The sequence below is a fragment of the Arctopsyche grandis genome, chromosome 3, assembly GCF_051622035.1.
Source record: "Arctopsyche grandis isolate Sample6627 chromosome 3, ASM5162203v2, whole genome shotgun sequence".
NCBI classification, from domain to species: Eukaryota; Metazoa; Arthropoda; class Insecta; order Trichoptera; family Hydropsychidae; genus Arctopsyche; species Arctopsyche grandis.
In genome coordinates this window covers 24082607-24110487 of record NC_135357.1, presented here as the reverse complement: position 1 = coordinate 24110487, position 27881 = coordinate 24082607, and the positions used below count along the sequence as shown (strand labels likewise).

At 38.2% G+C, this 27881-nt stretch overlaps 6 protein-coding genes across 7 annotated transcripts; 3 read left to right on the top strand and 3 right to left on the bottom strand.

The window, feature by feature from the left end:
* Positions 1-262: 262 nt before the first annotated feature.
* On the bottom strand, positions 263-1282 carry LOC143909449 (8-oxo-dGDP phosphatase NUDT18). Its single transcript, XM_077427442.1, has one exon. It carries the CDS (start codon positions 1280-1282, stop codon positions 263-265), a length of 1020 nt encoding a protein of 339 aa, XP_077283568.1.
* Positions 744-4367, top strand: PSMG1 (Proteasome assembly chaperone 1). The gene is made up of 4 exons (XM_077427443.1): positions 744-1330; positions 3428-3529; positions 3600-4021; positions 4094-4367. The coding sequence occupies exons 2-4, from the start codon at positions 3468-3470 to the stop codon at positions 4276-4278; spliced, it is 669 nt and encodes a 222-aa protein (XP_077283569.1). The 5' UTR covers positions 744-1330; positions 3428-3467; the 3' UTR covers positions 4279-4367.
* On the bottom strand, positions 4360-10877 carry Cul5 (cullin 5). 2 transcript variants are annotated; one of them, XM_077427441.1, is made up of 4 exons: positions 10136-10251; positions 9478-9820; positions 4826-6456; positions 4360-4700 (listed from the first exon to the last, which is right to left on the bottom strand). In XM_077427441.1, the coding sequence occupies exons 1-4, from the start codon at positions 10172-10174 to the stop codon at positions 4563-4565; spliced, it is 2151 nt and encodes a 716-aa protein (XP_077283567.1). In that variant the 5' UTR covers positions 10175-10251; the 3' UTR covers positions 4360-4562. The 2 variants fall into 2 exon arrangements, with proteins under 2 accessions (XP_077283567.1, XP_077283566.1); XM_077427440.1 differs by having other exon boundaries at positions 9478-10877.
* Positions 10878-17749: 6872 nt separating this feature from the next.
* On the top strand, positions 17750-25317 carry eIF2gamma (eukaryotic translation initiation factor 2 subunit gamma). Its single transcript, XM_077427436.1, has 9 exons — positions 17750-18149; positions 18459-18633; positions 23019-23255; positions 23325-23542; positions 23617-23802; positions 23875-24057; positions 24650-24787; positions 24868-25016; positions 25089-25317. The coding sequence occupies exons 1-9, from the start codon at positions 18045-18047 to the stop codon at positions 25144-25146; spliced, it is 1449 nt and encodes a 482-aa protein (XP_077283562.1). The 5' UTR covers positions 17750-18044; the 3' UTR covers positions 25147-25317.
* Positions 18710-22778, top strand: Su(var)3-9 (Suppressor of variegation 3-9). The gene has a single exon (XM_077427438.1). The coding sequence runs from the start codon at positions 19276-19278 to the stop codon at positions 20680-20682; it is 1407 nt and encodes a 468-aa protein (XP_077283564.1). The 5' UTR covers positions 18710-19275; the 3' UTR covers positions 20683-22778.
* ATPsynO (ATP synthase subunit O, mitochondrial) lies at positions 25192-27280 on the bottom strand. Its single transcript, XM_077427439.1, has 4 exons — positions 27098-27280; positions 25980-26234; positions 25714-25905; positions 25192-25640 (listed from the first exon to the last, which is right to left on the bottom strand). Exons 1-4 carry the CDS (start codon positions 27122-27124, stop codon positions 25485-25487), a joined length of 630 nt encoding a protein of 209 aa, XP_077283565.1. The 5' UTR covers positions 27125-27280; the 3' UTR covers positions 25192-25484.
* Between the last annotated feature and the right edge of the window lie 601 nt (positions 27281-27881).

The window sequence follows — 27881 nt, the reverse complement described above, 5'->3', positions numbered from 1 at the left end:
AAAACTAAGCTATAATAATGGCTTTAGAAAATGATACTTTCCAACATGTGGAAAGGCGTACCGAAAACCAGTTTTATAATTGCATCACCGCATGAATGACTCGAGCGGTGCAAAAAATTTATTTTGACACAGATTTAGCATACATATTTGGAAACCGATCGTACATATTTTAGCGCATTCGACAAATATTTGGCAAAGTTTAGCGATATTGAACACGATTGGGATTTTACACGAAGGCACCATGATTCGGGGTGAACGGGGGCTAGCGCACGACGTGCAGCAGCAGAGTGTCGTTCTTAGACGACACCCTAGCCAGGAGTTGGTCGCCCAGATCTTTGTCTATTTCGTGCCAGACGTACTTGCCGATGATGGGAGCCTCTTCGAGCGGAGGCCGGAAAGCCACCAGCAGGGTGAGGCAAGAGCCGTCGGTGACGTCGTCGTCGGACACACCCGCAGAGTGTTCCACGGAGAGGAGGCCGTGGGGCCGGTGTTGGGGCAGGTCCGGGCCGAATATCTCCACGAGGAACTTCCTGAGGGTGGAGTGCAGGTTGCGGGTGGGGTGAATCTCTACGGTGGGCAAGTGGAGGGTGGTCTTCTCGGCCAGCAGGAGGTGAACCCGGTTGGTGGAGCGGCGTTTGATGAGGCCGACGATCCGGAGCAGGTTGAGGGAGTGCGGACGAGCGGCCGGCAGCAGGTCGGGGTGCCAGGAGGGGGCGCAGCGGCGAGCGCGCGCCCTCTCCACCAGCGGCAGCAGGTCGTTGGCCCGCAGCGGCAGTTGCTCCGGCTGCGGCACCCACTTGGCCTGCAGCGACTCGGCGTCCGCCCGCGCCGGGGTCTTCAGCTCTCCTCCGGTCACTTCCCCGGTGAACACGTACCGGAACCAGCGGCCGGCCGCACTCTCCACCGCGAGCAAAGTGTGCAGGTGCGCCGTGAGCCCCGTCTCTTCCAGCAGCTCTCGCTCCGCGGCCTGGTGGAGGGTCTCGTGAGGGTTGGCCCGGCCCGCCGGCAGATACCACTTGCCGGCACACGCGCTCTTCGCCTCCTGCACCATCAGCACCTCGTCTTCGGAGTTGAGCAGCACGCAGGCCACCACCAGCGTGAGCGAGTCGGGCAGCTTCGGCGGGCCGGCGTTGGCCGCGGCGCCCCCGGGGGGCGGAGCGCCCTGCGCCTCGGCCGCGGCCTGCTGCTCGGCCACGCTGAAGTCGCACAGCAGCGGAGTTCGCCCCTCCTCGGCCGCGTTGGCCGCCAAAGCGCGCCGCACCTGATCCTCCACGTCCGACATCACTCCACTCGTCTCTCGACCTTTCACCGTCACCGACCGACTGTTTAGGTTTGGGTTTGGGTTTACGTTTACGTTTACGCCGTCATCGCTGCCAACATTCGAATCGCGACTTGATAAACTGGTTCCAAAAGTCTCTCTTTCCCGCTGGCCTCGTTTCGGAAACTTGTCCCTTTTCAAACGCGCTCGATTTGTACGTATTCTTTATTTATATTTATCGTCAACAACATCTTGGATATTTTAAAACTAATTGTTGGTTAGTATTTTTCTTCTAATGCTGAATGCGTATTCGAACGTAGGCAGACATCGTTTATGGCCCGTGCGAATTTCTCTCTATCGTGAGCAAGTCGAAACAATTTTTTGAGTACCAGAGCTTCTTTCTCCCAAGCTACCATTTTCCCTCTATGATTGCTTGTAGAAGGCGATATTTGGGGCCACGAGTAAAGGTCTGTTCATACTTAACAGCACTGCACGACTCCGTTTCAAATGTGTCATTTTATTACATTTCTATTCATATCTACCTACACGTCACGCTTCACGTTCTTTTTGGCCATCGTAGAGATATACACATGAATTACGTGACATGAGTCTGCTGCTTTGCTGTTTTGGACCATTTATCGATAGTGACAGTTGACAGCTGTTCAATCTTTCGACATGGTTTTGGCGCAAATATTAAAAAAAAAAATAATTTTTTACGGAAATATTTAAAATTTTTTTGTTCATCATCCACAAGTGTTGGACACTCTCCTTCGGTTTTTCTATTTTTTAACATGGCATGTACATCAAAACGCCTCCGTGCTTTTTTATTGCCTTCTTGAGCTTCTTCTTCCAACAACAACGCGATTATACATAATTTTTCGTTCGATAAACGCCGAAACATTTTTGCTGACTTGTATTCTGACGTGTAGCTACGAATGCATGTGTATGCATTCATATTGTAAGTACTCGACAATACGACGTAAGCAATATTGCGCCGTATCGTCATGGCCTGTAATGATTACTAGTTTTCATGTAATAGCACATGTTGTGCTAGATTCCTACAGCTCGTACGAATTTCTTTCTATCGTGGGCAAGTCGAAACAATTTTTTGAGTACCAGTACTATCCATGACCTGATGTTCCGGAAGCAAGAGAGCTTCTTTCTCCCAAGCTACCATTTTCCTTCTATTTTTCCCTCTATGATTGCTTGTAGAAGGCGATATTTGGGGCCGCGAATAATGTGGACAAAATATTCCATATTACGGCGCTTTACCGTGTCAAGAAGTTCTCTCTTTTTATAAAAAGCTGCAGGACCATTTCGTTCCTCACACGCTCCTTCTATGAGATCTTCAACATCCTCCGGTAACACCACATTTCAAAAGACTATCCTGTTCAGACTTGCTACTAACAGCATCAACAGTAATCAAGTACGGTTTTTTTCAGAAAAAAAATTGAACAATACACGACACAAATACGAGGAGACTCATTCCCCCTTAGAATTTGTACAATGTTTTGTCGTCATGAAATGCCATTAAATAAAAAGCAAAATATTTTTTGCAAGATGCAAGCAGGACGACTCTCGACTTTCGCACCTTGGGTAGCGCAAGTTTTTGTGTTTTCATAGCAGTTATGAAACTAAAATCCATTTTTTTTCACTTTTCCTCTTTCGTATACGGGCGTCGTATATTTTATATTCACCGCTTCTCCAAGTTGGCCAGTCCTGCGTATTGACCATCCGAAACTAGCTTTATAATATTACTGAAATTATACTCATGTTCATTGCTAATCGATGGCAACAAATTGTTTCGTCTGCAATACACAATGCTGAATAATTCCATACCGATCTATGTATGTATAAGCTTTCCCCCAGTTACATTTTATTTCGTTCATACATTTGGAAGTCAGTTACTCTATTGGAAACTCTCTGGGAATGGAAGCGTCGTAAATAAAGGGTATCTACTAAATTCGAAAACCCTTTCTCTAGCATTTAATTTTTAATTTTAGTTGTTGATTTAATTTATTATTAATTATAAAAAAAAACCTAAATTTTAAACGAGTTAGATCCATAACGTTTTCTAAAATGAGCATCTTTATTGTAGTTGTTGGTCGGTCCATCGCGAAGGTTTCAATTTTCTTCGAAGTTTTAATTAAATAATGGCTGAATTTTTAGGTTTTAAAGTCACAAGCGTTAGTTGTCAAAATTCATCGGCATGGAGGAGTGTGCGCAACCTCCTCTCTGGGATTATGACGAAGATGATCAGCCACCGCCTCAGTAATTTTAATTTAATATTATGTATTAATATCAATCAAAACCTTAATTTCAATTATATTTACAATTTCAGACTCAATTGGGAAAGAAAAGTCGTTGCGACCGATAAATTAAAAACATTTTTGATAATGGAAGGCGCCTCGGCGGTCGAGTTTGCCGACAGATGCTTAGTGAATAAAAAAAATGTCATAAATAGAATTGTCAATGCGAACACGACCCTATATGAGATCAAAGAGCAATCCCTAGTCGTTTGCACATCTCTATGCGACGACGACACTATTACATCTGATGTGACAGATCTTTTACTTCCGTGGATCGAGTCCGCCACCAGCGTATTCGCCATAAAGAGCGTTCCCTTTGTTTATTATAAAAGTACTGAAGACATTGAAGACACATTTCTTATGAGGGCTTTGCATACGGAGGATTCTACCAAAACACCCACCGATGTTCCGATTTTGGAACAACCGAACATTTTAAGTGGAGTGTCAGCTGGAGGTAACGCTTCTCCAATGATTGATTTTAAATATAAATTTTGAAAACGTCACTTATTCTCATTACAATTTTCAGTGATCAATCGTCGAGACTACAAAAATTTACCGGCTTCAATATACGCTTACTATTTACAAAGCAACATATTAGGTTTAGATTCACTTACGGCGCGACCGATTCAAGATTTGTTAAAAAAATTAAATATTCATTGTACATCAGAGTTTACTACAAAATTAAAGTCACTATCCAACTTGTACGTGTGAAATCTAGTATTTTTTTATTGAATATAAAAATGTATATAAAAACATGAACTTATGAAGGAAAAAATAAAAGGCACAATTTATTTTATAGTAATGTTTTTTATTTATCAAGTTTCTTTATTTTGAAAGTTCGATTCAATCAAATGTTGCAAAAATGCTACAATTAAAATATGACAATTCATTTTGTTTTTGCTAATTTTTTTACAAGAAATTTGTAAAATATCTTGACCTGTCATCGTTGCGATGTCAGAAATTAATTAATAATTAAAATTCTTTAAATGGATGTATTACGCCATATATATAAAAGTATTAATATCATCATCATCTCTTCGCATATACTTTTGTTCTATTAGCCATTCTAATTGTTCTTTTATCATCTTTTTAGTGGGAAGGAACATATTTTTAAGTATGTCGATGAGTTCAATCTGAAAAAATGATATCATTTTTGTCAAGCAATTCAAGTTGATAAAGTAAATAAAAGCAAAAGATATTTGTTATCGTAAGATATACTATGTACATATTTAAAATAGATAAAACATGTTTTACTCACTTGTAAGGCGGAATTTGATATACGTTTCCTCATTTTGAGAATTTTAATTATTGCTTCCTGAGTGCGAAGTATTCGTAACTGTACGATAGAATGGTTATCTTCAATTTGGGACTTCTCCGTGCTCAGTTGTAACCTATTTATTAAATTGATTTTACCTCGTCTCTGAGGTTTACCATTTTTAATTAATGCGAATTCTTGGTTAATCCAAAAGTGTGTATTTTCGATGAAATCCTTAGAAGCCTGCACGCTAGGTTCGTATAGCAATAGCTGTCTTTTGAGTTTGGGCGATGCTACTAACGACCAAAGAGTTCTCCGTAATTCTGGATCTGATAATTCGGTGGCTAGTCTCAAGTTCTCGTACGTGATTCTTTCTTGGGGACGTTCATTCCACGCAAACAACACAGCCATTTGAAAAGTAGTAACATCGAGATCGAATCTGCCGACGGCATTAGCGAAAGTGATGGTGCCGTTGCTCATGTGATGGTACCACTGTAACTTCCTGCCCGAATGTTTCTTTTTATAAAATTCTTCCACCTCGGGAATGTAATCCTCTAATTCCACAGGCAGACTTACGGACACTCTGTCCGATCCTCTGGCCCAAGCTCCCGCATTTAGAATTTTAATATTGATAGCGTCGTGTCGAGTCGTAGAATTCTTGAAAAGATTGTTGAGATCTTCACTAACTTTAATATCTTGAAACATTCGAGCTAATTTATTTACATATTCGGCTGGCATGCCAACTTCACGGAGCCAATCTACCATATCTTCTTCTTTCTCTGAATCTGCACTAGAATCCAAAATAAGTCGCCTCGTCAGATGAGCTTTGTGATAGCGCATGAAAACATCCTTATTTTCTATATATTTAAGCACCAATAAAACATCCTTAAGCCTAGCTTCAATTTGTTCACTGGTTAACCTTTTGCTTAGTGGAGTCCTTCTTAATAACATATCACAATAGTTAGCTAACAATTCAGGGCACTTACTCTCTGGAATGGTAGATTTGTTTCCTCGATTGTTTATCGAAGAAGGTAATTCTAATTTAAATACTGTGGTATCGTTGACGATACACTTGTATGCTTTGTCTCTAGCTGTCACAAACCTAGAATCATCTTGGAAAGCGTCTTTTATAAGGGTGCTGAACTTTCTGAAAAGTTCCAGTAGTCTTTCGACATACTTTTCCGAATCTTGAGTGATGATATCCGCCGCTGCGACCATATCGGCGAGGCCCGCCGAAACGATATGAGCTTCTAGATCTTGCAGCATCGGTTGAATGCCATCGGGTACTCTATTCAAAAGGCGAAACATGAGATGCAACTGCTGAGTTTCTCCGGCCCTGATGAGCGGAGCGCATTCGGCCAAGAGCGTCGGTAGATGAGCACCGATGAGGACATTTTCACAACATCGCGTGAGAAGCGTCACACTCCGACTGCCGGGTTCCAAATATCGCTGAGCTCTACTCTCCTCTTCTTGCAATTTATTATCGGCATATTTCATATACGCTTGAACACCATTTGCCTGCAATTGCTCGTTGGCTTTTAATTTGTAAAATTGTTCCGTCGCCTGTATGTACGCAGCTTCAAAGTTTTCTTTATAAATTTGTAATTTGTCGTCTGGATTCGAGCAAAGATTTACTGCAAAAATAAATATAACAAATCAATACAAATTTTATATTATTATACGGATAAATGTATTATAAAAATAATTGTTAATAAAATGTCTAAAAATCTAAAAATATAGTAAAACTAATGAGAAGTGCGTTTATTCGCTATATTATATTTACTCATTTCAACATACGATATATAGACGTGAATCATTAAAATATGGTTAGTATCATAAGTATTAAAAAAACGACTTGTGCAACAGCTTTTGTAAAAAATTTGCAGAGCCGAGTCAATGCTGTTTCCATTAATTAAATTTCACATACATTTTAATGTTAATTCATTAACATTGAACATTGAATAGAACTGATATTGTACAAAATGAAAAGTGTGATATATTTTGTATGACATTTTCTATTTGTTGGGTAAGCGGGACTATGGCTACGTATCTGACTTGTGGGTATTATAGTTCAAGGATTAGTCAATGCTCTCTTATTAAAGCGTATACTAAATATACATTCAATGATTTCTTTGTCTTTGTTTAGATATCCCTTCTTTTGCTTTGAGCTCCCTGTCGGATGGGCAAAAGATATTCCGGCCCGAAGAGTCATTCATCGCCGTTTCCTTAGTATAAGGCTCTAACCTTGGATCCTTGCTCTTTAATTTATGTGTTAATGATATTGGTATGCACTTGTTCAATTGTCGTTTTGCTTTTCAATGTGATCTAAGGTTTTCCAATTACATTGTTCTGTGTATTGCTCAGCTTCAAGGATACAAGGGTTTGTTTTTCGCAATTCCCGACATTTCCATATTCCCATTATCTTCTGTACAATGCTCTGGTGAGAAGTATCATGGGTACGCCTCTACGATCTGGAGTCCTTCAGCCCAAAACTCAATCTATTAAACTTATCCAAAGTCGTTTTCTCCGGATTCTTTATAAGGAGCAATATGGGATTTACCCATATTTATTTCCTTCAAGATTTATCATGGGCAAGGTCACCTACACTTCTCTTGAACACAGGAGGAATGTTGCCCTCATCAAGTTCTTGTTTTCTACATTTAGAGATTGGCTCTCATGCTCCGGAGAGTTTGATCTGGACCTGTCATCGTCACTTATTGGATATTCCTCTGGCAAGAACTGTGACAAATTTTAATTCTCCCATTCCTCAAGTCCTCCGTTTCTCGAATTAACTGGATGGTGCCATTGACATCAGTTATATCTCTTTTCATTTGTTTCACCGCTTCCTCGCTTATGAGGGTCGTGACCAAATAGAGCAGTTAATATTTGACAATTTTAATTGCTAACTGTTGACTTGGCTGTTACATTTTTATTTATTATAAGAATAACAATTTTTAATGTCATGCATTTTTTCTTCTGTTCTTAATCTGTTTAGCACACTTGTCTCAGTGCTTTGGAGCAATCTGTTAAACGAGTGTGCATGATTAATTGATATAAAATAAAATAAAACAAGTCAAGAAAGTATTCATAATCTGCTTGTGGCAGAGTTACCTCGTGAATTGTACATAATATGCATGCTATTATTGTTTACTTTCAGTCACCGGGACGAGTGAAGAGTTTGATTTGATCGAATTGGATGATTCCTCCTTGTAGTTAGATCACTATGGACTGCACTACACACAAAAGCAGTCGCTTGAATATTGTATTTATCATATTTTTCGATAATTGCAACTCGGCGAGGATTTTTTGTACTGTGGCGGCTCGCTATACGACATGGTCGAGTTTGGTCACCTTCCTGCGAATGGGGACCAGCTCGGCCGTGTCCAGAGTAGCTACCTCACTCTGCCTTCAGCTATCATAAATAAAGCATGTGCATCAACATGCCAGTCGTCTCATTCGTTCATCCCCCATAGTACAATTTAAATTGTGGAAATATTCTACTAATGAGTAAAACAGTTTTTTAGACAGAATTTTGTCAGCGTATATTTGATGGGTCTACGTGACGAGCCAGAATGTTAAATTACAGAAAACACAAATATCGGAAGATCTTAAGTCCAAAGATTAAAAAAAAAGGGTGCACGGTAAACAGTATATACTCACTTAATTTGCGTGAGCAGGATACAACAGGAACAAGAGGAACAGGCTTTTCCTCCCGTATTCTGCGCGCGTACATTAATACGGGAGGAAAAGCCTGTTCCTCTTGTATCCTGCTCAGGCAAATTAAGTGAGTATGTACCGTTTACCGTGCACCCTTTTTTTTGATCTTTCGATTTAAGAGGGCTGGACACCAGCGCCTTGTCCATACAAACGTATTATACTTCTCCCTTCCTCAATTATGGCACTAGAGAAATTATTTTTTAATATGCTATGGATATCCACCATTGAGTTGCATCTATCGTTTTATTTTTTTGATTAGTTATTTTTTATAGGAGTTAGGAGCCGCCAAACATCAATAAAATCGCCTCTTTTTTACACTCACGAAAAGAGTCCAGCGTGCTTATTTAACGATCGTTTTTAAAAAAAATACGCGCATAGTTGCACAGAAAATATCTTTATCATACCGATGATGAAATTATTTTAAAAATTGGTCCAGTTTCGGAGGAGAAAATAGCAGAATACGAAATCTCGATTTTGTCAATTTAAAATACGTTTTATCTGGTCGAAGCGCAATTGTCGCATTCACTCAATATATATATTGATATATATTGTCACATTCACTCAATATATATATCGAAGAAAGGAACGGCAACAAAGGTTTTGGCTGTACATATTAATGACAATGTGCATATTAAATCGCGAAATTTCAGCCCCTTTTTTAAAATTGTTATCTTCTCACTAGTTTAGTGAATTTTAATACATGCATGTAATTACATTGTTTTAAGATACCATTACATTTTCTCTAGAATATAAAAAGACAAAAATATTCATTTGTCATTACAATTTCGAATGCTAAACTTTACAACTTGAAATGGTCGGTCATTTTCATCACTGCCGATATTTGTGTTTTCTGTAATTTAACATTCTGGCTCGTCACGTAGACCCACGTTTGATCTATGGAAAAGGTAAAGAGATGATATTAGTGGTGGGGTGCTGACCGTAGGACTCTCGGACGCCGATGACGAGTTGGGCGTCGAAGGCTTCCCCGTTGCGCTCGGCGTGAACCAATCGCATGGCCGCGTCCTGGAGGCGCTGCTTGATGTCGTGGAAGATGGTGTGGTTCCAGGAGTCGAGCATCAGCTTGCGTACGAGCGCGTCGTCGTGCGGCGGCCGCTTGTGGGCGAGCTGGTGGGAGGCGTTGGAGGCGCTGGAGGTGGAGTTGGCGTTCGCGTTGGCGCCGGCGCCGGAGGTGGACGAGGCGGAGGCGGAGGGGGAGGGGGAGGCGGCGGAGGAGGAGGTGGAGGTGGAGGTGGAGGAGGAGGTCTTGTTGAGGAGCGCCGTCTCGAGCTGGCGGAAGGGCGTGGGCAGGTAACGGCACTGGGCGAAGAAGCGGCGCCACTCGGCGATGTAGGCGGCGAGGAGCGCGTGCTCGTCGTGGTGGGAGAGCACGCGCGCGGCGGCCGCGCGGATGAACCCCACCACGTCGGCCTGCAGCGCGTCGCGAACCTTGGCGGCGCCCCGCTCGTCCCACAGGCACACCTGGTGCACGCAGTAGAACAGCTCCTGCCAGTCCCGCTGCGACACCGCCTCCTGCTGCAGCAGCCGCACCACCACCCCGCGCATCACCGGCCACTTCTCCTCGAAGCACGGCAGCGCGACCCCACCCCCGCCCCCGCCCCCTCCCGCTTGCAACATGACTCGGACCCTTCGCTCGGCGGACCCTTCACCGCATTCATCACTCCACTCCACTCCCCCTTCACTCCCCTACCCTCCCTTCTACGCCGCCCCTCGCCCCGCGCCCCTCGCCTCCGCCCCGTCGACTTTCTGCGAAGGGTCTCTCTGCAATCCTCGCAATCGCCCAAAACTTGGATTTTGGATCGTCGTAGCCTCCTTGTTGTGTTTATTCACGTTGGAATCGCTGTGTTCTCAACGGCTATACGTTTAGCAATCGTGCAAAATATCATATTGCGCATATGTTACGATTATTGTTAAGTTTGCGTTCCAAGCCTGGAACCCAGGGTTCTCCGGTGCAATGGGTAGATTAGAAGGTAATTGGATTATTAGTCACAAAGACAATTTTTGCCATTAAAATCGCGAATATGCAATATTTGGCATTCAAGTTCTCGTTAGTATGATGAACTTTTCGGCTTCCGTTCCGTAATTTTTTTAAAAACTTCTCTTATTTTTCATTCTATTTGTACTATATGTGTATGTACATACATTAACGTATTTTGAATTTATCCTCATTGTGTAATTGATCTATGCCAATAGGGCTGGAAGACTACCGTCTTTTTCCATCTTTTGAACGTCAGTGCCACTTCAACCTATTAGCTGAGAATTCTCTTATTCTTGTATATATTTTTTCAATGTGTAAACAATAAAACAGCATTATATGATTAAAACCAATAAAATTTATAAATTTTTCGCTGTCACCATTAACAGGTGAGAAGTTTTTAAGGAAAATTCACCATCAGTTACATTAAACAGATTGTGCACTGCTTGTTGGTCGTCCAGATTAAACTATTAATGCACTTTGATATATAGGTACACATATCGATACGTCAAAAAGTATAAATATTAATTTGGAAAGTTATTTTGCTAATATTAATATATGGGGGAGGGGGGGGGGGTGCCGTAAAATATTTTGCGGGGGGGGCACCGGGAATTCACGCTACGCCACTGGCTGCCAGATGTTCCGCTTTAGAGATTTTAGTGATTCCATCATACTAACGAGAACTCGAGTGCTAAATGGTTACGCGACAATTGCTTCACTTCCAAAAGGTTCAACGATATAATGTACCCTACAATTGATGCACTGACAAAACGTTCAAGCGACAAAATGTTCAAAAGCTGTTTATTCAACTTTTAACAAAATTACTAGATATCCGACGTAAATATTCCAAAATATTTTCTTCAAAAATAAACTAATTATGTTACATTGTATAGGTCTGTTACCGAGAATTGACGCGAACAAATGCGCTTGTGTAATGTCAGCGGGGTTCGGTGATTATTCGGTGAAAATCTCGATCACGGAACACCTGGCACCCAAAAACTCTATGGCGAAATATTGTGTTCCGCGACAAATCGGCCACGGACATAACACTCACAGATAAATCAAACACGCGAAAAATCGCTCACACAACATATCGCTCACGGACATAACAATTAGAGATACATCACTCACGCGACAAATCACTCACGCGACATTACGCACACGGAATTATTCGTACGCACAAAAACGTTTTTAGTTTTGAAACGAGTTTTGGGATAATTCTTGTGTAAAAAATGTCACAATCAATAGGAAAAACATCTGACTATTGATTCCAATACTCATTTTAAACGCTCATATCTCGTAAATGAGAGCGAACCAACAAAAATCATGATCATATTCGAATTTATTGGGTCAAATTTAGTAAAGATTGATTAGTCTCCACTCTTTTTATTTGTTTTTATTTAGTCTCCACTCTTTTATTTTATTTGTTGCTCAGTGTTATTGGTTGGATATCGAAAGAACAATGTATTAGACGTGGGATTTAGTGGATAAAAACACAAAATTTTCATGTCTCTCATGTCGTCTGATCCTGTTCAGAACTAAACGTTTTGGTTTTTCATCTGTTTTCTGGTTAATTTTTATTGTGATTAAAATTTTCAACACAATATTTCTTACAAGGTAAGATTTTTGCACTACTCGCAAGCACTTCATTTTAAATTTAATTAATTTGTAGGAATATAGCACAACTTCTATTATACGAAATGAGGTCGATGATGACCTATTTCTCTCATCGAACTCAAGCTGTACAAATAACATCATCGCGTCCTGTTCGAACACGAAAGTTAACCTTGGCCGAAGAACCTTCGTTCTAACTAGGGCAAATACACCATAAACTCCCACGTAGCCAAGTAACTACGCATCAAAGACAGCACACAAATGTAGACTTCCAGAATCTTCCAGAACGTGATCTCACCAGTCGAGCTACGCGTTGCACAATCAACGAGTATACATATAAATCAGCGCATCGCCCCCAGACGCCAGTGAGCTTCAGGAGCTCGATCTGGCTCATTCCGTCGAAGAAACTATCTACTTTGCCAAGCATAGACCTGTACGCCTGTATTAATCGAGCAATAAATATCGACTTCAAAACACAACTGAGTTTCCATAGGCCGGGAAATGGTCGAAACCTATCACCCGCCCTATACATTCCTTAATTGTTTTATTAATATAATTTATACAAATGCTGATAAAATGAAAGAGCGGTCAATTTAAGTTTGCACATAGGCAGCCGAACTCCTAGGCGCGGAGTTTGGCCAAACTCCTGATTATACACCTAAGGGCGGTTTCAGACTAGCGTTTTATACGCGCGTATAATCTCGTTTTTTGAAGTGCATGTAGGCGCGTATAGGCGCGTCGTTTTCCATACGCGCAACTCGTACGAGCGTAGACGCGCTTATAAGCTCGTATTATCTATGTTGATACTAAATCACCACTACCGGTTCGACCGAAAATGCCGGAATAAGCCCGTGTACGCGCGTCCGGTTTTTTGAAGCGTGAAAGGTACCGCGCGTGTAAGCGCGTATGCCGAAACGACCGTATACGCGCAGAAAAAAACGCTTGTCTGAAACCGCCCTAAGCAATGGTGGTTAGTGGACAGTGTTTTCGGGGGGGAGGTAAATGTACCTGTTTTAAGCGGGCTCTACACTCGCGCCGTGCGCGGCAGTGAACACCATGCGTATGAGTCGAAATGTGAGTGTGTGTTTCGTTCGCGCCTCACGGCGTCCCCCGAGTTTTGTCCCGCGACGGAGGGACCACGTCACGACGACGAAGCGACTCGGCGACGAAGGAATCACGTCGCCGAGCTGTCGCATACTGCTTTGCGAAGATCCTCGTGTTTGGCGGAGAACTTCGCGCGAACTCCAGTGGCGTAGCTACCATTGCGCAGAGTGATGCAAAGCATCACGGCCCATGCTCGATATGAAACAATTTCACCGTACGCCACTGCTATACACATACGTATAAGCTAAATAATAACAAATCAGGCGTGTAGCCGCTCGAGTACGAAAATATTGCAGAAACGAGATCTTACTTTAAAGTTTAGACGAAACCACTTTGGTGTAGAATCGTATATTTATTTTATTTTATTTTATTTTATTTTAAAAAATCAATACCACAGAGACTTGACAGGTTGCCCCAAAGCGTCAATGTGATTTTAATACAAATAATAAAAATCATAAAAATTACAAAAAAAACACCATAAAAAAAATAATAAAAATCATAAATAAAAAAAAACATAAGAAAATAATAAAAATCATAAATAAAAAAAAACATCATAAAAAAATAATAAAAATCAAGTAAAAAATATGTACACAAAATAAAAACAAAGAAATAAGATTGAAAAATTTATATCGTGCTATTTAGGATGTGTTCCACCAACTCAACATAACTGGCATCGAATAGGTCCAAGTAATGTGCCAGTAAGTTGAGGAGTCGAACAGCTCTCGAGAGGGGGGAGTTCATGAGCACGTTTGATTTAGCCCTAATTGGTAAAAATATATCATGTTTTCTTAAAACTCTACGATTTTCCGGGGCCCAGAATTTTAGTTTCTCCAGGATAGTGGGATTGTGAATCTCTCCTCTAAGTAATTTTACGAAATGTTTCCCAAGAAATAAATCTCTTCTCTTTGCCAGGGAGTTGAAACCCAAAGATCCCAAGACAAAGGCACTAGGGAACAGATATGGATAAAATCCAAATGTCTTCAGATATAAAAACCTAAGGAATTTCCTTTGGACTCGTTCCAACATTAGAGAGTAACGAAGTTGATAGGGAGACCATATAATGGAGCCAAACTCGAGCACACTGCGAACTAATGTACAATATAAGAGACGAATGGCAGTGAGCCCTAGTTCGGACGAATTACGGATTACGAATCCAAGGATTTTTGTTGCCCTATCACAGATATTCTCAATGTGAATGTTGAAACTCCAACTATTTTCGAAGACTATTCCCAGATCAGATATAAATAATTCTCTCTGAAGAAGAGAATCATGAAATTTATACGGATAATTAATAGGAGAACGAGAACGAGAGTAAGAAATGACCCGACACTTTAGGATATTGAAGGGAAGTTTATTAACATTAGCCCATTCATAAATAGAATTCAAATCCTCTTGCAAATAAAGAGCGTCAGGTAAATCAATTATTCTCTTATAGATTTTTAAGTCATCCGCATATAATAAAAATTTAGAATGGTGAATAGAAGATTGAATATCGTTGATAAATATTAGGAATAATAAAGGGCCAAGATTTGATCCTTGGGGAATCCCAGAAGTGGCAACATACTCATAAGAAAAGCAACTCCCAAACTTAACGAATTGACGTCGATCCTGTAAATAAGAAATAAAAAGACCAACAAGATTATAAGTAAATCCAATAAAACTTAATTTACTAACCAAAATTTTATGATCAACTTTATCAAACGCCTTCTCAAAATCAGTATATATTACATCCATTTGATTATTACAATCCAAAGTGCTGGTTATGTCATTAGAGAAACATAACAAGTTGGTAATAGCTGATCTGGCCGGACGAAAGCCATGCTGCTGATCAATGAGCATACTTTGAAAGTGATTAAAAATGTATCTGTGTAATATTACCTCAAACATTTTGGCTGGCGCTGACAAGATAGTTATTGGTCTGTAGTTCCTTACACAAGATTTATCGTCCTTCTTATGAATAGGAGTTACTTTAGAGCATTTCCATAAATTGGGGAATGAAGAGTTCCTTAGAATTAAATTAAAAATGAATTTTAAAGGTTCTAAGAGACTAACCTCACATCCTTTTAGGATGTAATTAGGGATGGAGTCAGGACCGGAAGAATAAATATTTTTTAACTTTAGAAAGCCATATTTCAGATCGGAAGAGTCAAGATGATTAATCGCTAAAGTGGGGAAAGTAAATTCCGAGTCATTGGTAGGTTCCATGGAATCAGTAGGATTATTGAAAACTGATTTAAAAAAGTCGGCAAATCCATTAGCAATGTTTTGATCACCCTCTAACAATCCAGAATCATTGTACATAATGGTCGACTTTACACGATTTACACGTTTAGAATTGATGAAGTTCCAGAATTTCTTAGGGTTTTTAACTATGGAACTTTCACAATCAGCTACATAAACATTATATGCATTATTAATTAATTTCTTAATTTCCGTACGTAAAATACGGAAATTATTTAAGATAAGAGGATTGCTCGATTTCTTCCAGAGTTTATGTGTTTGATATTTACTTTTTAAGAGATTAATAATTTCTTTAGTAAACCAAGGCGGATAAATCCTTTTACTCGTCACTAATCCTTTCAACCGAAAACAATCATTAAAAATAGAATATATAATGTCATAGAAATTAGAGAGGGCCAAATTAACATCTTTGCACTCATAAACTCGCTCCCATTGACAATTACAAAGAATATCATTTAAATATTTGAAATCAACATTTGTAAATAACCATCCATTTAGGACAGAGGTATTAAGACAGTTATTTATTAAACGAAGTGAGGAATAAGTTATAGTTAATTTTAAATGAATATCAAGAGCAGGATGATAGCTGTCTTCAGGAACCAAGGAATCAACTGAATTTGAAATAATAATATTCTGACAATCTAAATTTGTTAATAGAAAATCCAACATGGAATTATTAAAATAGTTTCGAATAGTATTAATTTGTTTTAAGTTGAATAAAGATATAAAAAAATTAAGGTCATCAGGAAAACAGTTAGAAGAATTCAGATTAAAATCTCCAGATATAAAAATGCGACCATTACTTAAATGTGAATAATTAGATATAATTAAATCAAAAAATCGCTTATAAATATTTGGTGGAGATCTTGGTGGAAAATAAATAGTACATATGTATATAAAAAAAGGAATGTTAACAAATCTTAGTTTTAGCCATACACATTCATGAATGTCCTCAAGATGACTAAGTCTTTCAACCGAAATAATATTTGCATTTTTAACTGCTAGAAGAACACCACCACCTCTGGCAGATCTATCATGGCGACATATATTGAAACTGCTGTCAAGTACTTCGGCATCATGTACAGATGAGTTTAGCCATGTTTCAGTAATAGCAAGGACGTCAATAGATCTAGAAGCGGCGTTGTTGTAGAATTCCTTGAGTTTTGTATTTAAACCCCGCACATTTTGATAATAAAGTTTAATGTTACGGGTCACGGGTTTGGGCAATCGGTTTCGAAGAGATTTTTTTGAGAAATAACCATTCTCTTATGCCAGTACCCATAGGCCAAAATTCAGGATTGATAATTATATTAAAAGTTTCAGTATCTACACTAATTTTAAATGACGAGCACATGTCAGTTTTAGCAACCTGAGAAACGTTGATTCTTTTATTTTTAATTTTATTTAATATGAACTGTTTCACAGTATCACAAGTGCAGTTATTTGCCAAATTAAAAACGTGTACATTCTTCAATTTCGGAATAGTGGCCACCTGTAAAGTTTTATCAGGTGCTCCAGATCCACGAGTGTATGGCAGTCTCCCGGAAGAAGTCCCAGTGACCTGACTGAACGAATTTGAAGGATCTACAGTAGAAGCAGAAGCAGGAGCACAAGAGACAGGAACATAATCAGATGTTGAAGCAGAAGCTGATGTAAGTGTAGCTGAAGATGAAGATGGCAGAGGTGAAGCAGTAGAAGATAGCGCTGCGACCTGACTGTAAGATTTCGCAGGTTTTATAGGAGAAGGAGGAGAAGCAGAAACAGAAACAGTAGAAGCAGAAACAGTAGCACACCCAGGAGTAGATGCTGAAGCTAAAGCAGACGCGAGTGAAGTTGAAGCTGAATAAGGCGGAGGTGAAACGGTAGAGGATGCCGCTATAACGTATATATGAGAATGTTAGTAAATTACGAAATTCATACGAAGAAATAAAATCAGGAGCGAACAAACTGGCCAGGAAGTGGGGAGAAATTTTTGCATCAGGGCCCAAAATTTCTAGCTACGCCACTGGCGCTAAGGGGGGTAAACGAACTACTAGTCACATGTGAACCAGTCACAGGACAACCGGTCGCTCTAGATCGGTCAAACATGATCACCCGTCACACTAAAATTGGTCACACCCAAAAATTCGACCAATTTTTAATTTTCGGGTGTGACCAGTTTTAGTGTGACGGGTGATCACGTGTGACCGATCTAGAGCGACCGGTTGTCCTGTGACCGGTTCACATTTGACTAGTAATCACCGAACCGCTAAGGGGTTAGTAAAAAGAAGTACAAAGATGTCACCGCACTCATTGAGTCGCGGCGCGATGTTCACGGGCGAGTGAAGAGCCCGCTTTATAATCTATTCGCACAAAAATCTATTCTGTCGAAGTGCTGCAGTGAGTGCGAGTTGTATTTACACCGGAACCCCAACGTAGAATTTTGAAGTAGACCGAAGCTTAAAAGAAAAGTGAAGAGAGTGCGAATAGGCGCCGAGTCTGAGATCGCACATCGTGTGCATAGGCGAAGGCGAAGGCGAAGGCGAGGCGAGACTAGACGAGACGAGAAGCGGCATGTCGGCTCCCGAGGCGATCGCCTCTGTCCCCTCCCCCGCCGCAGCGCCTGCGCCCCCACCCTCGCCCGCCAGCAACCTGCAGCATCAGGACCTCTCGAAGCTCGTCAGTACACTCACCTCACCGCAGCTCACCACACCACACCACACCACACCACACCACACATACGGCACACCTCGCTTGACACGCGTCTCGCCGGCTGATGCAATCCACGCGTGCCCGCCCCACCCCGCACCCCCCGCCCCGCATCGTTACACTCGCCTGTCAGCGGAGTCTCCCCCCCTCCCCCTGCCCTCCTTTCCCCGAACGAACCCCACTTTCAATCGTGCCAACCTAACCTCTCATCGACAAACGTCTACTAGTAGTACTAGTATTTACGCGGACTTTTTTCAATTGTTATTTTGTGCATTTCAGGATGTCACCAAGCTGACTGCAGTATCACCCGAGGTGATCTCTCGCCAGGCGACCATCAATATAGGAACGATCGGGCACGTAGCCCACGGCAAGTCCACCGTCGTAAAAGCCATATCGGGCGTGCAAACTGTTAGATTTAAAAATGAATTGGAGCGTAACATCACCATTAAGCTTGGTAAATTATTTCACATTATTCATATTCATTTTGCATTTTTCCCGCACTTAAAGGGTGTGCGAACGCAACAGACGGAATTTTTTCTTAAATCCAACATATATTAAAGATTTATGTGTTTTTATTTGAGTAAACCTTCCAATCTGTTGCATCGAATCGTTCTTTATTTGTAGGTAATCTTTTTACTGCCAATTATTTTGCACATATTTAATTTAGCATGCGATTTTACATTGAAAACGTATTCACATTTTAAGTTATGTATTGCCTTTTTAATTTTTTTTCTTTTGATTTCTATTATATTATAATTTTACGAATTTAAGCGATGCAAAATGTACGGCATACTTTTTAAATAAAAAAAATTAAATGTATACACAACGAGAACAAAACGGCAGTAAATACACTAATTACATAGTTATAAATTATCATTATCATGTCATCTATAATACTGTTAATTTCCCATAAACACTAACCGATGAGTGAGGCAATGTATGTATGTAAATATATAGCTTTTATTGTATTAAATTTCCATTTATGCGATACGTATTTGATTGTACCATTTTGTCAAAAAAAATATGTTGATGAAAATAGCACTAAAATATAGGAGATGCGGTTTGTGTTGCAGAAAGACTGTCTGAAGAACAGATCATGCTTATGACAAAAAGACAGCCAAAAACGAAAAAAAGAAAACGCGAGAGAGAATATATAGTGGAAAAAATACTAGACGTGAAATTTGAAGATGAGATATTACTATTTGTCAAGTGGAAGGGCTGGTCATCTTCCGATAACACTTGGGAACCTTTGGAACATCTTCAAAATTGTCCACACTTGATTAGAAATTTTTTAAACAACGAAACTTTAAATAAGAAGATACTTTTAGAAGACCTTCAAGCAGAGTTGACGAAACCGGATTATTTTTTAGAGACTAATATGGAAAAGTATTGGAAGATTGGCGGAAAATTGAGTGATTGTCGAGTACAGGTTACCATGCTCTTACTTGCGTTTTTAAATCTGACAGAACATGAAGCTCGGAACTTAATTATGTTGGAAATTCAAGAGAGTATTCAAACCATGCTTGCAGTCGAAGCCCGAGAAAATCAACTCAAGCAGTTGGAAATTTGGGAATACAATATTAATTCACTGGATGAAAAAATTGTCATCACAGTACAAAATAATGTGGATCTTATGGGACCACCCGAAAATTTCGAATACGTTCAAAAAAACAAGGTTCATCGTGACGTCCAGTTGCCGGAAATTAATCCAATGTATTGTGAATGTGATGACTGTAACGTATCGTCTAAATGCCCGTGTGCCATGTATGGAGGCTTTTTTCCTTATAATAGTAAAGGTCGTTTGAGAATAGATATCGGCACTCCGATATTTGAATGTAACGTTCAATGTCGTTGTTCATCCGAGTGCGGTAATCGAGTGGTTCAAAACGGAAATTCCAAACGACTTTGTATTTTTCGTACGCCGAATGGAAGAGGTTGGGGTGTCAAAACATTGCAACGCATTCCAAAAGGCCAATTCGTTTGCTCTTACGTTGGTGAATTGATTACATCCAAAGAAGCTGACGCGAGAGGAAAGATATACGATGCACAGAATCGAACCTATCTCTTCGATTTAGATTTCAATTGTGACGACGCAATTTATTCATTGGATGCGGCCAGATTCGGCAACATATCTCATTTTATCAATCACTCTTGTGATCCGAACTTGGCCGTTTGGGCTGTTTGGTGCGAGTATTTAGATCCAAATCTTCATATGTTGGCACTTTTTTCAATCAAAGATATAGAAAAAGATACCGAAATATGCTTTGATTATATGCAAAGTTTTAATGAATCGGCTTCATCTAATGATAATAAATTTGATTCTCCTATTGAAATTAATAAATCGGACGAAGACGAAGTTAGTCCCATCGACGAAACAATGGAATTCTCATCGTCACCGTCTAAATTAAACTATAAAAGAATGGAAAAAGGATCCAGCGGACAGAAGAAATTAACTGAATGTAAATGTGGTTCTTCGAATTGTAGGAAGTTTTTATTTAATTGATCACGAGGAGGCAATTGTATTACACCAATGTGTATTTCAATATGTTATAAAATTAGGTTTTTAAAAGTATTACTTGTGTGAGTTTTAGACCTTTACTGTATAAGGTTCATTATTGCGAATTAAGGATATAATTGTTTTATAATAATTCGGATTATATGTATGTAATCGAACATTCTGAGATAGTAGTGCCTTATTTATACATACATACATATATAGTGTTATATGAATGTGGATTTATATACCTGCAATATAAATTATTCGCATAAATATTTGTAATTTTTAAATTTTAAGACTGCTATTTTTTAATTATAACTATACAATACTTAAGATTCAGTAGTATTTCATGACATGCAATAAGAACTTCTAATAAAAACAACCGGAGAAAATTTAAATGTGGATTTAAATACCCGCAATATAAATTATTCGCATAAATATTTGTAATTTAAAATTTGAAGACTGCAATTTTTTAATTATAACTATACAATACTTATGATTCAGTAGTATTTGATGACATGAAATAAGAACTTCTAATAAAAACAACTGGAGAAAAGATAAGTGGTACAAAATGTATGAGGTTGCCTGTAGTGCAATTTTTGCAGATTTGCATTGTTAATTGGAAATTTTTTTCTAATTATTTTTGTTTATATTTTTTACTATATCTACTGTTTTTTTCTTTTTGTTGTTCTCTTTGACTATTGCTTTTAAGGCAGTATCTGAGGGTTTCTCAGAAAATTATGATTTTTTTTATTTGACTGGTCACAATTGAGTTTGATTCATTGCATCACAATCAGAAATTTCGGTCTTTCTAAATTAATTAATGATATTAGTTTTGAAATTCGATGTTTCTATATATGTTACAATTCAAGTGTATATTTCGTTCGTTCATGAACATACTAGTTTGTTCATAAACGAACTAATCTGACCAGTTATAGTGTGCCAAAAAGAACAAATTGACAAATGAATTAGTTTGTTCATGCACAAACTATTAGGCATAAGTTTAAGTATTTTCAATCGTTTGTTTTATCCTCTATGTGTGTACGTATGCTTATCCTGGGTTGCAATATTTAAAAAAATAGCAGAAACTGGAATCATAACGTTGAACGTTGCAGTGTGGTTTCTATATGGTTTCCCTTTTAAATACCCAGCGTTTTGACATCTCAAAGGTTTTGATAGCCGATAGTTTCATTTGAAACCGGGTGAGTCTTTTTGAAAATAACTTTTGACTTGTTGGCACTTGAACTAAAATCAGTAAGTTCGTGTATGAACAAAATTAGTATGTTCATTAACGAACCGGAGTAAACACTTGGATTTTAACATATACATACATACAATATCTGTGTGATTATACGCATATACATATAAATGCTTTTATGTAAATAATACACAAATATGCAGAGCTTGTAGAAATATAATACGAACATATTGTGTTATTGTGAGATAAAAACTTCTCTATTGTACAAATTATGTTTCTGTGTTGTGATTCAACTTACAATCGTGGTCATTTTATATACATATATACACAGATATTTACCAAAATTATTATATAATTATATTGTTTAATTTATGTCTATCGTTAACTTATTTGGTGGAGCAAATTTTTTGGAAATGTCAAAAATTAATATTTTCAGTATTATTGTAAAGCGATGTTTTTTATAAAACTATTGTGATTTCAATCCATACATAATTTATTGTATCTATCTTATAATGGCTCTCTTTATTCCTTAACGTTTTTACGTCTATTAAAAACTATAGAAAAATTAGTAAAAGTAATGTTCATAATGAAATACGTATATTGAATTGAAAGTTGTGATAAAAATTATACATACTTACTGTATTTTTATGTATTAAAATAGTGGTAAGAAAAATTAACTCTTAAAACCTGTATGGATTAAAAAATAACATTTCAAACCAAAATATTGAATTTAATATTAAAAAATGAGTTTGAAGAAATCTGTAGTTGTACAATTGTATAAGCATAATAATTAAAATGTGTGTATATTGTGATACACCTGTTTGTTAAATACATTTTTGTGTTTTTAATACTTTTATTAACTAATATTTCTAAATTGCAAGGATTAATATATTTTTTTGTTTATTGTTTGAAAAAAGGCTTTTTATTTTGAAATATTAAACTTGCCCTATTAATTATTCCACGCAAGAATTACTTTGGCTGGAATAATGACAGTCTCGTATTGAATGACTGGTAATTATTTCGTATCATTTTATATATTTCCTTTATTATCGCATGCTCAGAATCCATAGACAATTCGTATGATTAAATTATATTAGCTTTTTACATGCATATTTTTCAATTGTTATAAATATGCTATTTTCAGGTTATGCTAATGCGAAAATTTACAAATGCGATAACCCCAAGTGTTCTAGACCGGCTAGTTATATATCCGGCGGTTCTTCTAAGGACGATAGTTTTGTATGTCTTAGACCAGCATGCAATGGCCGATTCCAACTCGTAAGGCATGTGAGCTTTGTCGACTGCCCCGGGCACGACATTCTCATGGCAACTATGCTCAACGGTGCTGCAGTTATGGACGCTGCACTTCTTCTAATAGCAGGTTAGTGCTATTTAAACACCCAAATCACAATCGATCGACAGATTGGGTAAACGTTGCATCACATTGCAGGTAATGAGTCATGTCCTCAGCCTCAGACTAGTGAACATTTAGCTGCTATTGAAATCATGAAGCTGAAACATATACTTATACTCCAGAACAAAATTGATCTTGTAAAAGAGGGCCAAGCTAAAGAACAACATGAACAAATTTTAAAGTTCGTGCAAGGTACTGTGGCGGAGGGTGCTCCAATTGTGCCTATATCTGCACAACTGAAGTATAATATCGAGGTGGGTTCGGAACAATAACTTAATTTCCTAACGTGTTGTAAAATTAAACTGATGTGTGATATTTTTTTTATCAGGTATTGTGTGAATATATTACGAAAAAGATTCCGATACCGCTTCGTGATTTTACATCTCCTCCACGTATGATTGTAATCAGATCTTTCGATGTGAATAAACCGGGGTGTGAAGTGGCCGATTTGAAGGGAGGGGTTGCTGGAGGTTCTATTTTACAAGGGGTGCTGAAAGTTGGAATGGAAATTGAAGTAATTATTACATTACATTTGATTATGATTCCTGTTAAAAAATAAGTTTTACATTTATGAAATGTGTCATAGGTACGTCCCGGTCTCGTAAGTAAAGACGCCGAAGGGAAATTAACTTGCAAGCCTATTTTCTCCAGAATAGTGTCTCTTTATACGGAACAAAACGAGTTGCAATTCGCCGTTCCCGGTGGTTTGATTGGTGTTGGAACCAAAATTGAGCCGACACTCTGCCGAGCTGATCGTCTTGTTGGACAGGTATGTTATGCTATAGATGAGGCAAAATTAATGTTTTACTTTTGAATTTTTTTAGGGTACGATTAAACCGTACATTGAGAAAAATACTTAAAATAAATCTTAAAAAAAATGTTTGTGCATTAAAAATTTGCATTACACAATCTCGTATTGTGCATCGAATAAAATATTTTGGCATTATAAAGTGACCATTAAAAAATGTGGAACGATCATTCGAAAAAATTGATTTTAGCATTAGAATAGATACAAAAAAAGGGGCAACGTTGCAGTCTTCCGCTATTGACAATTTTCAAAGTGTTTCTCACTAATGAAATGTAATCTTAAGTACATAAAACCAACCTCAACTTAACCTGACCTAACCTAAATAAAATCGAACCAAACGTTGGTTCGTATTTTGGTATTCGCGACGTTACCGATACAGTTGATCTGTCATTTTAATGCACATATCATTCACTTTTTAAGTAGCAAATATTTTTTTCAATGATCAAAGCAAACTTTCTAATGCATTCTGTATCCGTCATTTAGAAATGCACATTTATTTTATGAAATGGACGTTTAAATTGTTCCCAATTTTTTATAATGTTATTTGTTATAGGTATTGGGAGCCGTCGGTACTTTGCCGGGAATATTTGTGGTCTTAGAAGTGTCGTATTATCTGCTCAAGAGATTGCTCGGTGTTCGTACTGAAGGCGATAAAAAAGCTGCTAGAGTACAAAAATTAACTAAAAACGAAGTGAGTAGCTTGAGTACATGTGTATGGTTGTTAGTATGTGGTTTGGGTATTGAGGATGAAATGTTTATATATTTTTGCAGGTATTACTGGTGAACATTGGTTCATTAAGCACGGGAGGGCGTGTCGTTGCAACTAAGGCTGATTTAGCAAAAATTGCTTTAACAAATCCAGTCTGTACCGAAGTTGGTGAAAAAATTGCTCTCAGTAGAAGAGTAGAAAAACATTGGAGGTATTATTTGTTTTGTTTGGTGCTAAATATGTATTCTAATGGAATAAATGATTATCTGAATTTGATTTTTAGGTTGATCGGTTGGGGTCAAATTCGAGGTGGTGAAACTATAGAACCCACTAAAACCTAAAATGTGTAAACGACTTCACTTATTAAATAAAAATAACTTTTTTATCAAATTATATGTGGTGTTATTTATAGTGAATAAATTATGGTGAAAAATACAGCTCTCTTCATTGCAGTAAGAATTGGATGTTAGTGAAATTCCGTCTCATTTTTCGATAAAAGCTGAAAATTTGATTAATTTCTATGTTAAAAATTAGGGGGTGTAATAGGCGGTTGGTATATTTTTATAGTTTTCTTTAATCAACTAATATTTTTTACATAGATGTTTATAAATACATAAATTGTGTAAGGGTAAGTTTTTCGAATGTAACTTGAACCCGAATAATTTAATTATATCGGTATTTATGCGGCAGCTTGGATGAGTTCCGTGTAGCGTTTGACTTTGCTAGCAACACTCATGTCAATGTACTTATCTGCAATGGAAACGACCATGCCTCCGAGAAGGGTCGGGTCGACTTTAGCGGTCAGCTGGATGGTTTCGTTGGGTTTCAGGAATTTCTGAAAGTATTTACGTCACATTAGTAATGAATGATGTATTACAATCTATAATACATGGGGACTATTTTTCAACCTTGAGTGCAGCTTCCAAATTCTTGCGCTGGGCATCGTCGAGGGCTTTGGCGGTTGTTACCTGGCATGCAACTTCTCCACGGTGAGCAGCCATCATTATTTTGAATGCGTTGATGATGTTGTTTAACTTACCGAGACGACCGTTTTCAGCCAACATTTCCAAAAGATTTCCAGTGGCTGGAGACATGGATGTCTGAAATAAAAGAAGGGATATAAGTCAGTTTTCAATACATTTTTAAGATGATTTTGTTTGCGCGTTGGACTCACTTTGGTGGCGAGGTGTTTCAAAGCACCAGCTTTGAGGTTGCGTTTAATGGTAGGGTTTATGACGAACTCCTTCAGCTTAATATCAGTCGACATGCTAGATTGGAAATTTAAAAGTTCTTTTTCCACTGCGTCCAACGACTTCATTTTGCTGGCAGCGGAGTAGAGTGCTGCAGCATACCGTCCTTCAAGTCCGAAAACTTGCACCGGTGGTTTGATCATTTGGCTGGAAGTTGCTGAAGTGCTGAGGCTTCGAATCTAAGTAATAAAAATGAAAGATATATAGATTAACTACATAAAAAACATTTATGTAAGAGATAAGTATAAAATATAAAAATACTCGCTAAATACATACTTTGGTACTAAAATTGAGAAATTAATAATATTGAACTTATAAAAATCCGAGTATAGAATGTTGTATATGAAATGGAATGGATTTGTTTCAATAAAATGACCTACGGAATGATATATAGTTTTTATAGTCTGTTATTCTTGCCTGGAGATTCCTAATTTGGCGACATTAATCGATTCTCCCAGTTTAATTGACAATTTCTCCAAGAGTGAGGAATGTAATCTTAAAACAGCTGGTGTCAAATGTACCTGCTAGCAAATAATTTTTTGACTTGAAGAAATGATAGAAATAGAATGGGAATTGAGTTCATTACAGCAAAATTGATTCTGATGTGTACTACGAAAGTTTTTGTTACTATTTAGGTAAACCAGAAAGAAAAAAAAAAGAATTGGACCTTTAAAATGCGAAAATTATAAAATTTTATTATTTGGATTAATAAAATATTGGTGCTTTTTTTTGATAATCCTAACGGCGAGTATTGGTCAAATATCAATGATCTTACTTTTTTCAAAAGCAATATAAATTTATTTTATAAATTTTGAAAAATAGCTATTTTGTGAATATTCGATTTATCCCTAACTCCAATTATATAAAATGAAAAATTATTTGACTACAGTTGATACGTCGATGAATTTTCTTTAGAAGATTTTGGTGTTTTTTCGACATTACATAACCTAACCTAAAAGTGTAGGCACATATTTGATGTAAGGAGTAGGAGAGTAGAGACGATAAGGGGAGGCTTAAAGATAGAAATAAGAAGAGAACTCACGAGTGGGACGCAGCGGGCGGAGGCCATGGTGACTCGACTGACGATGGGGGCTCCGATCGATCAAATTATTCAACCTCAGCCTGCCTACACTCACACTCAGTCACTCACTTGACACAGCGCCACAGCGGCTGATAATACTTTTCGCCACCGACCATTTTTTTGCACAATTACATTGTCAGTAATAATCATATTGAAGAACACGACAACTTGATTAGATTATTTGTATATTGAAGTCAAACACTAAATTACATAGGTTAGTAAAAATATATATATATATATATATATAATTGAGAGGTTTAGTTATAAATTAGTCACGAGATTAAAAATTTAGTTACAAGATTATAAAAACCAAATAAGCCCGGGAAAGAGACTTTGAAAATAGTACTGCATTGAAATTGAATTTCAAATAATCCAGTCGTGCGTGAGAATTAAACAGTGGTGGAGCTGCAGCAGCTTCTTGCTCATACCGGTGACCGAAAGCAAACAAATAATGTAACGTAGAGATTAGGCAAGTGCCACTCGTCAACCACTGGTTTATTAGTGCTGATCACCTCATCGTACGTTCGCGACCAAAAGGCCTCAGCTTATAAACGATCCATTTACAACAGTCAAGCCCATCGACCAATGATCTCTCTGTGCGAAGGGTACCCAATGGCTATAAATATAAGGCGGTTTTAGCTGTGGATTTATTCCTAGATGGGAGGCCGACAGATCAAGAACAATAAACTACCTCTACCTCTACTACTGCGTCTCTCACTCCGATTTCAGAAGCCCCTCTACACAT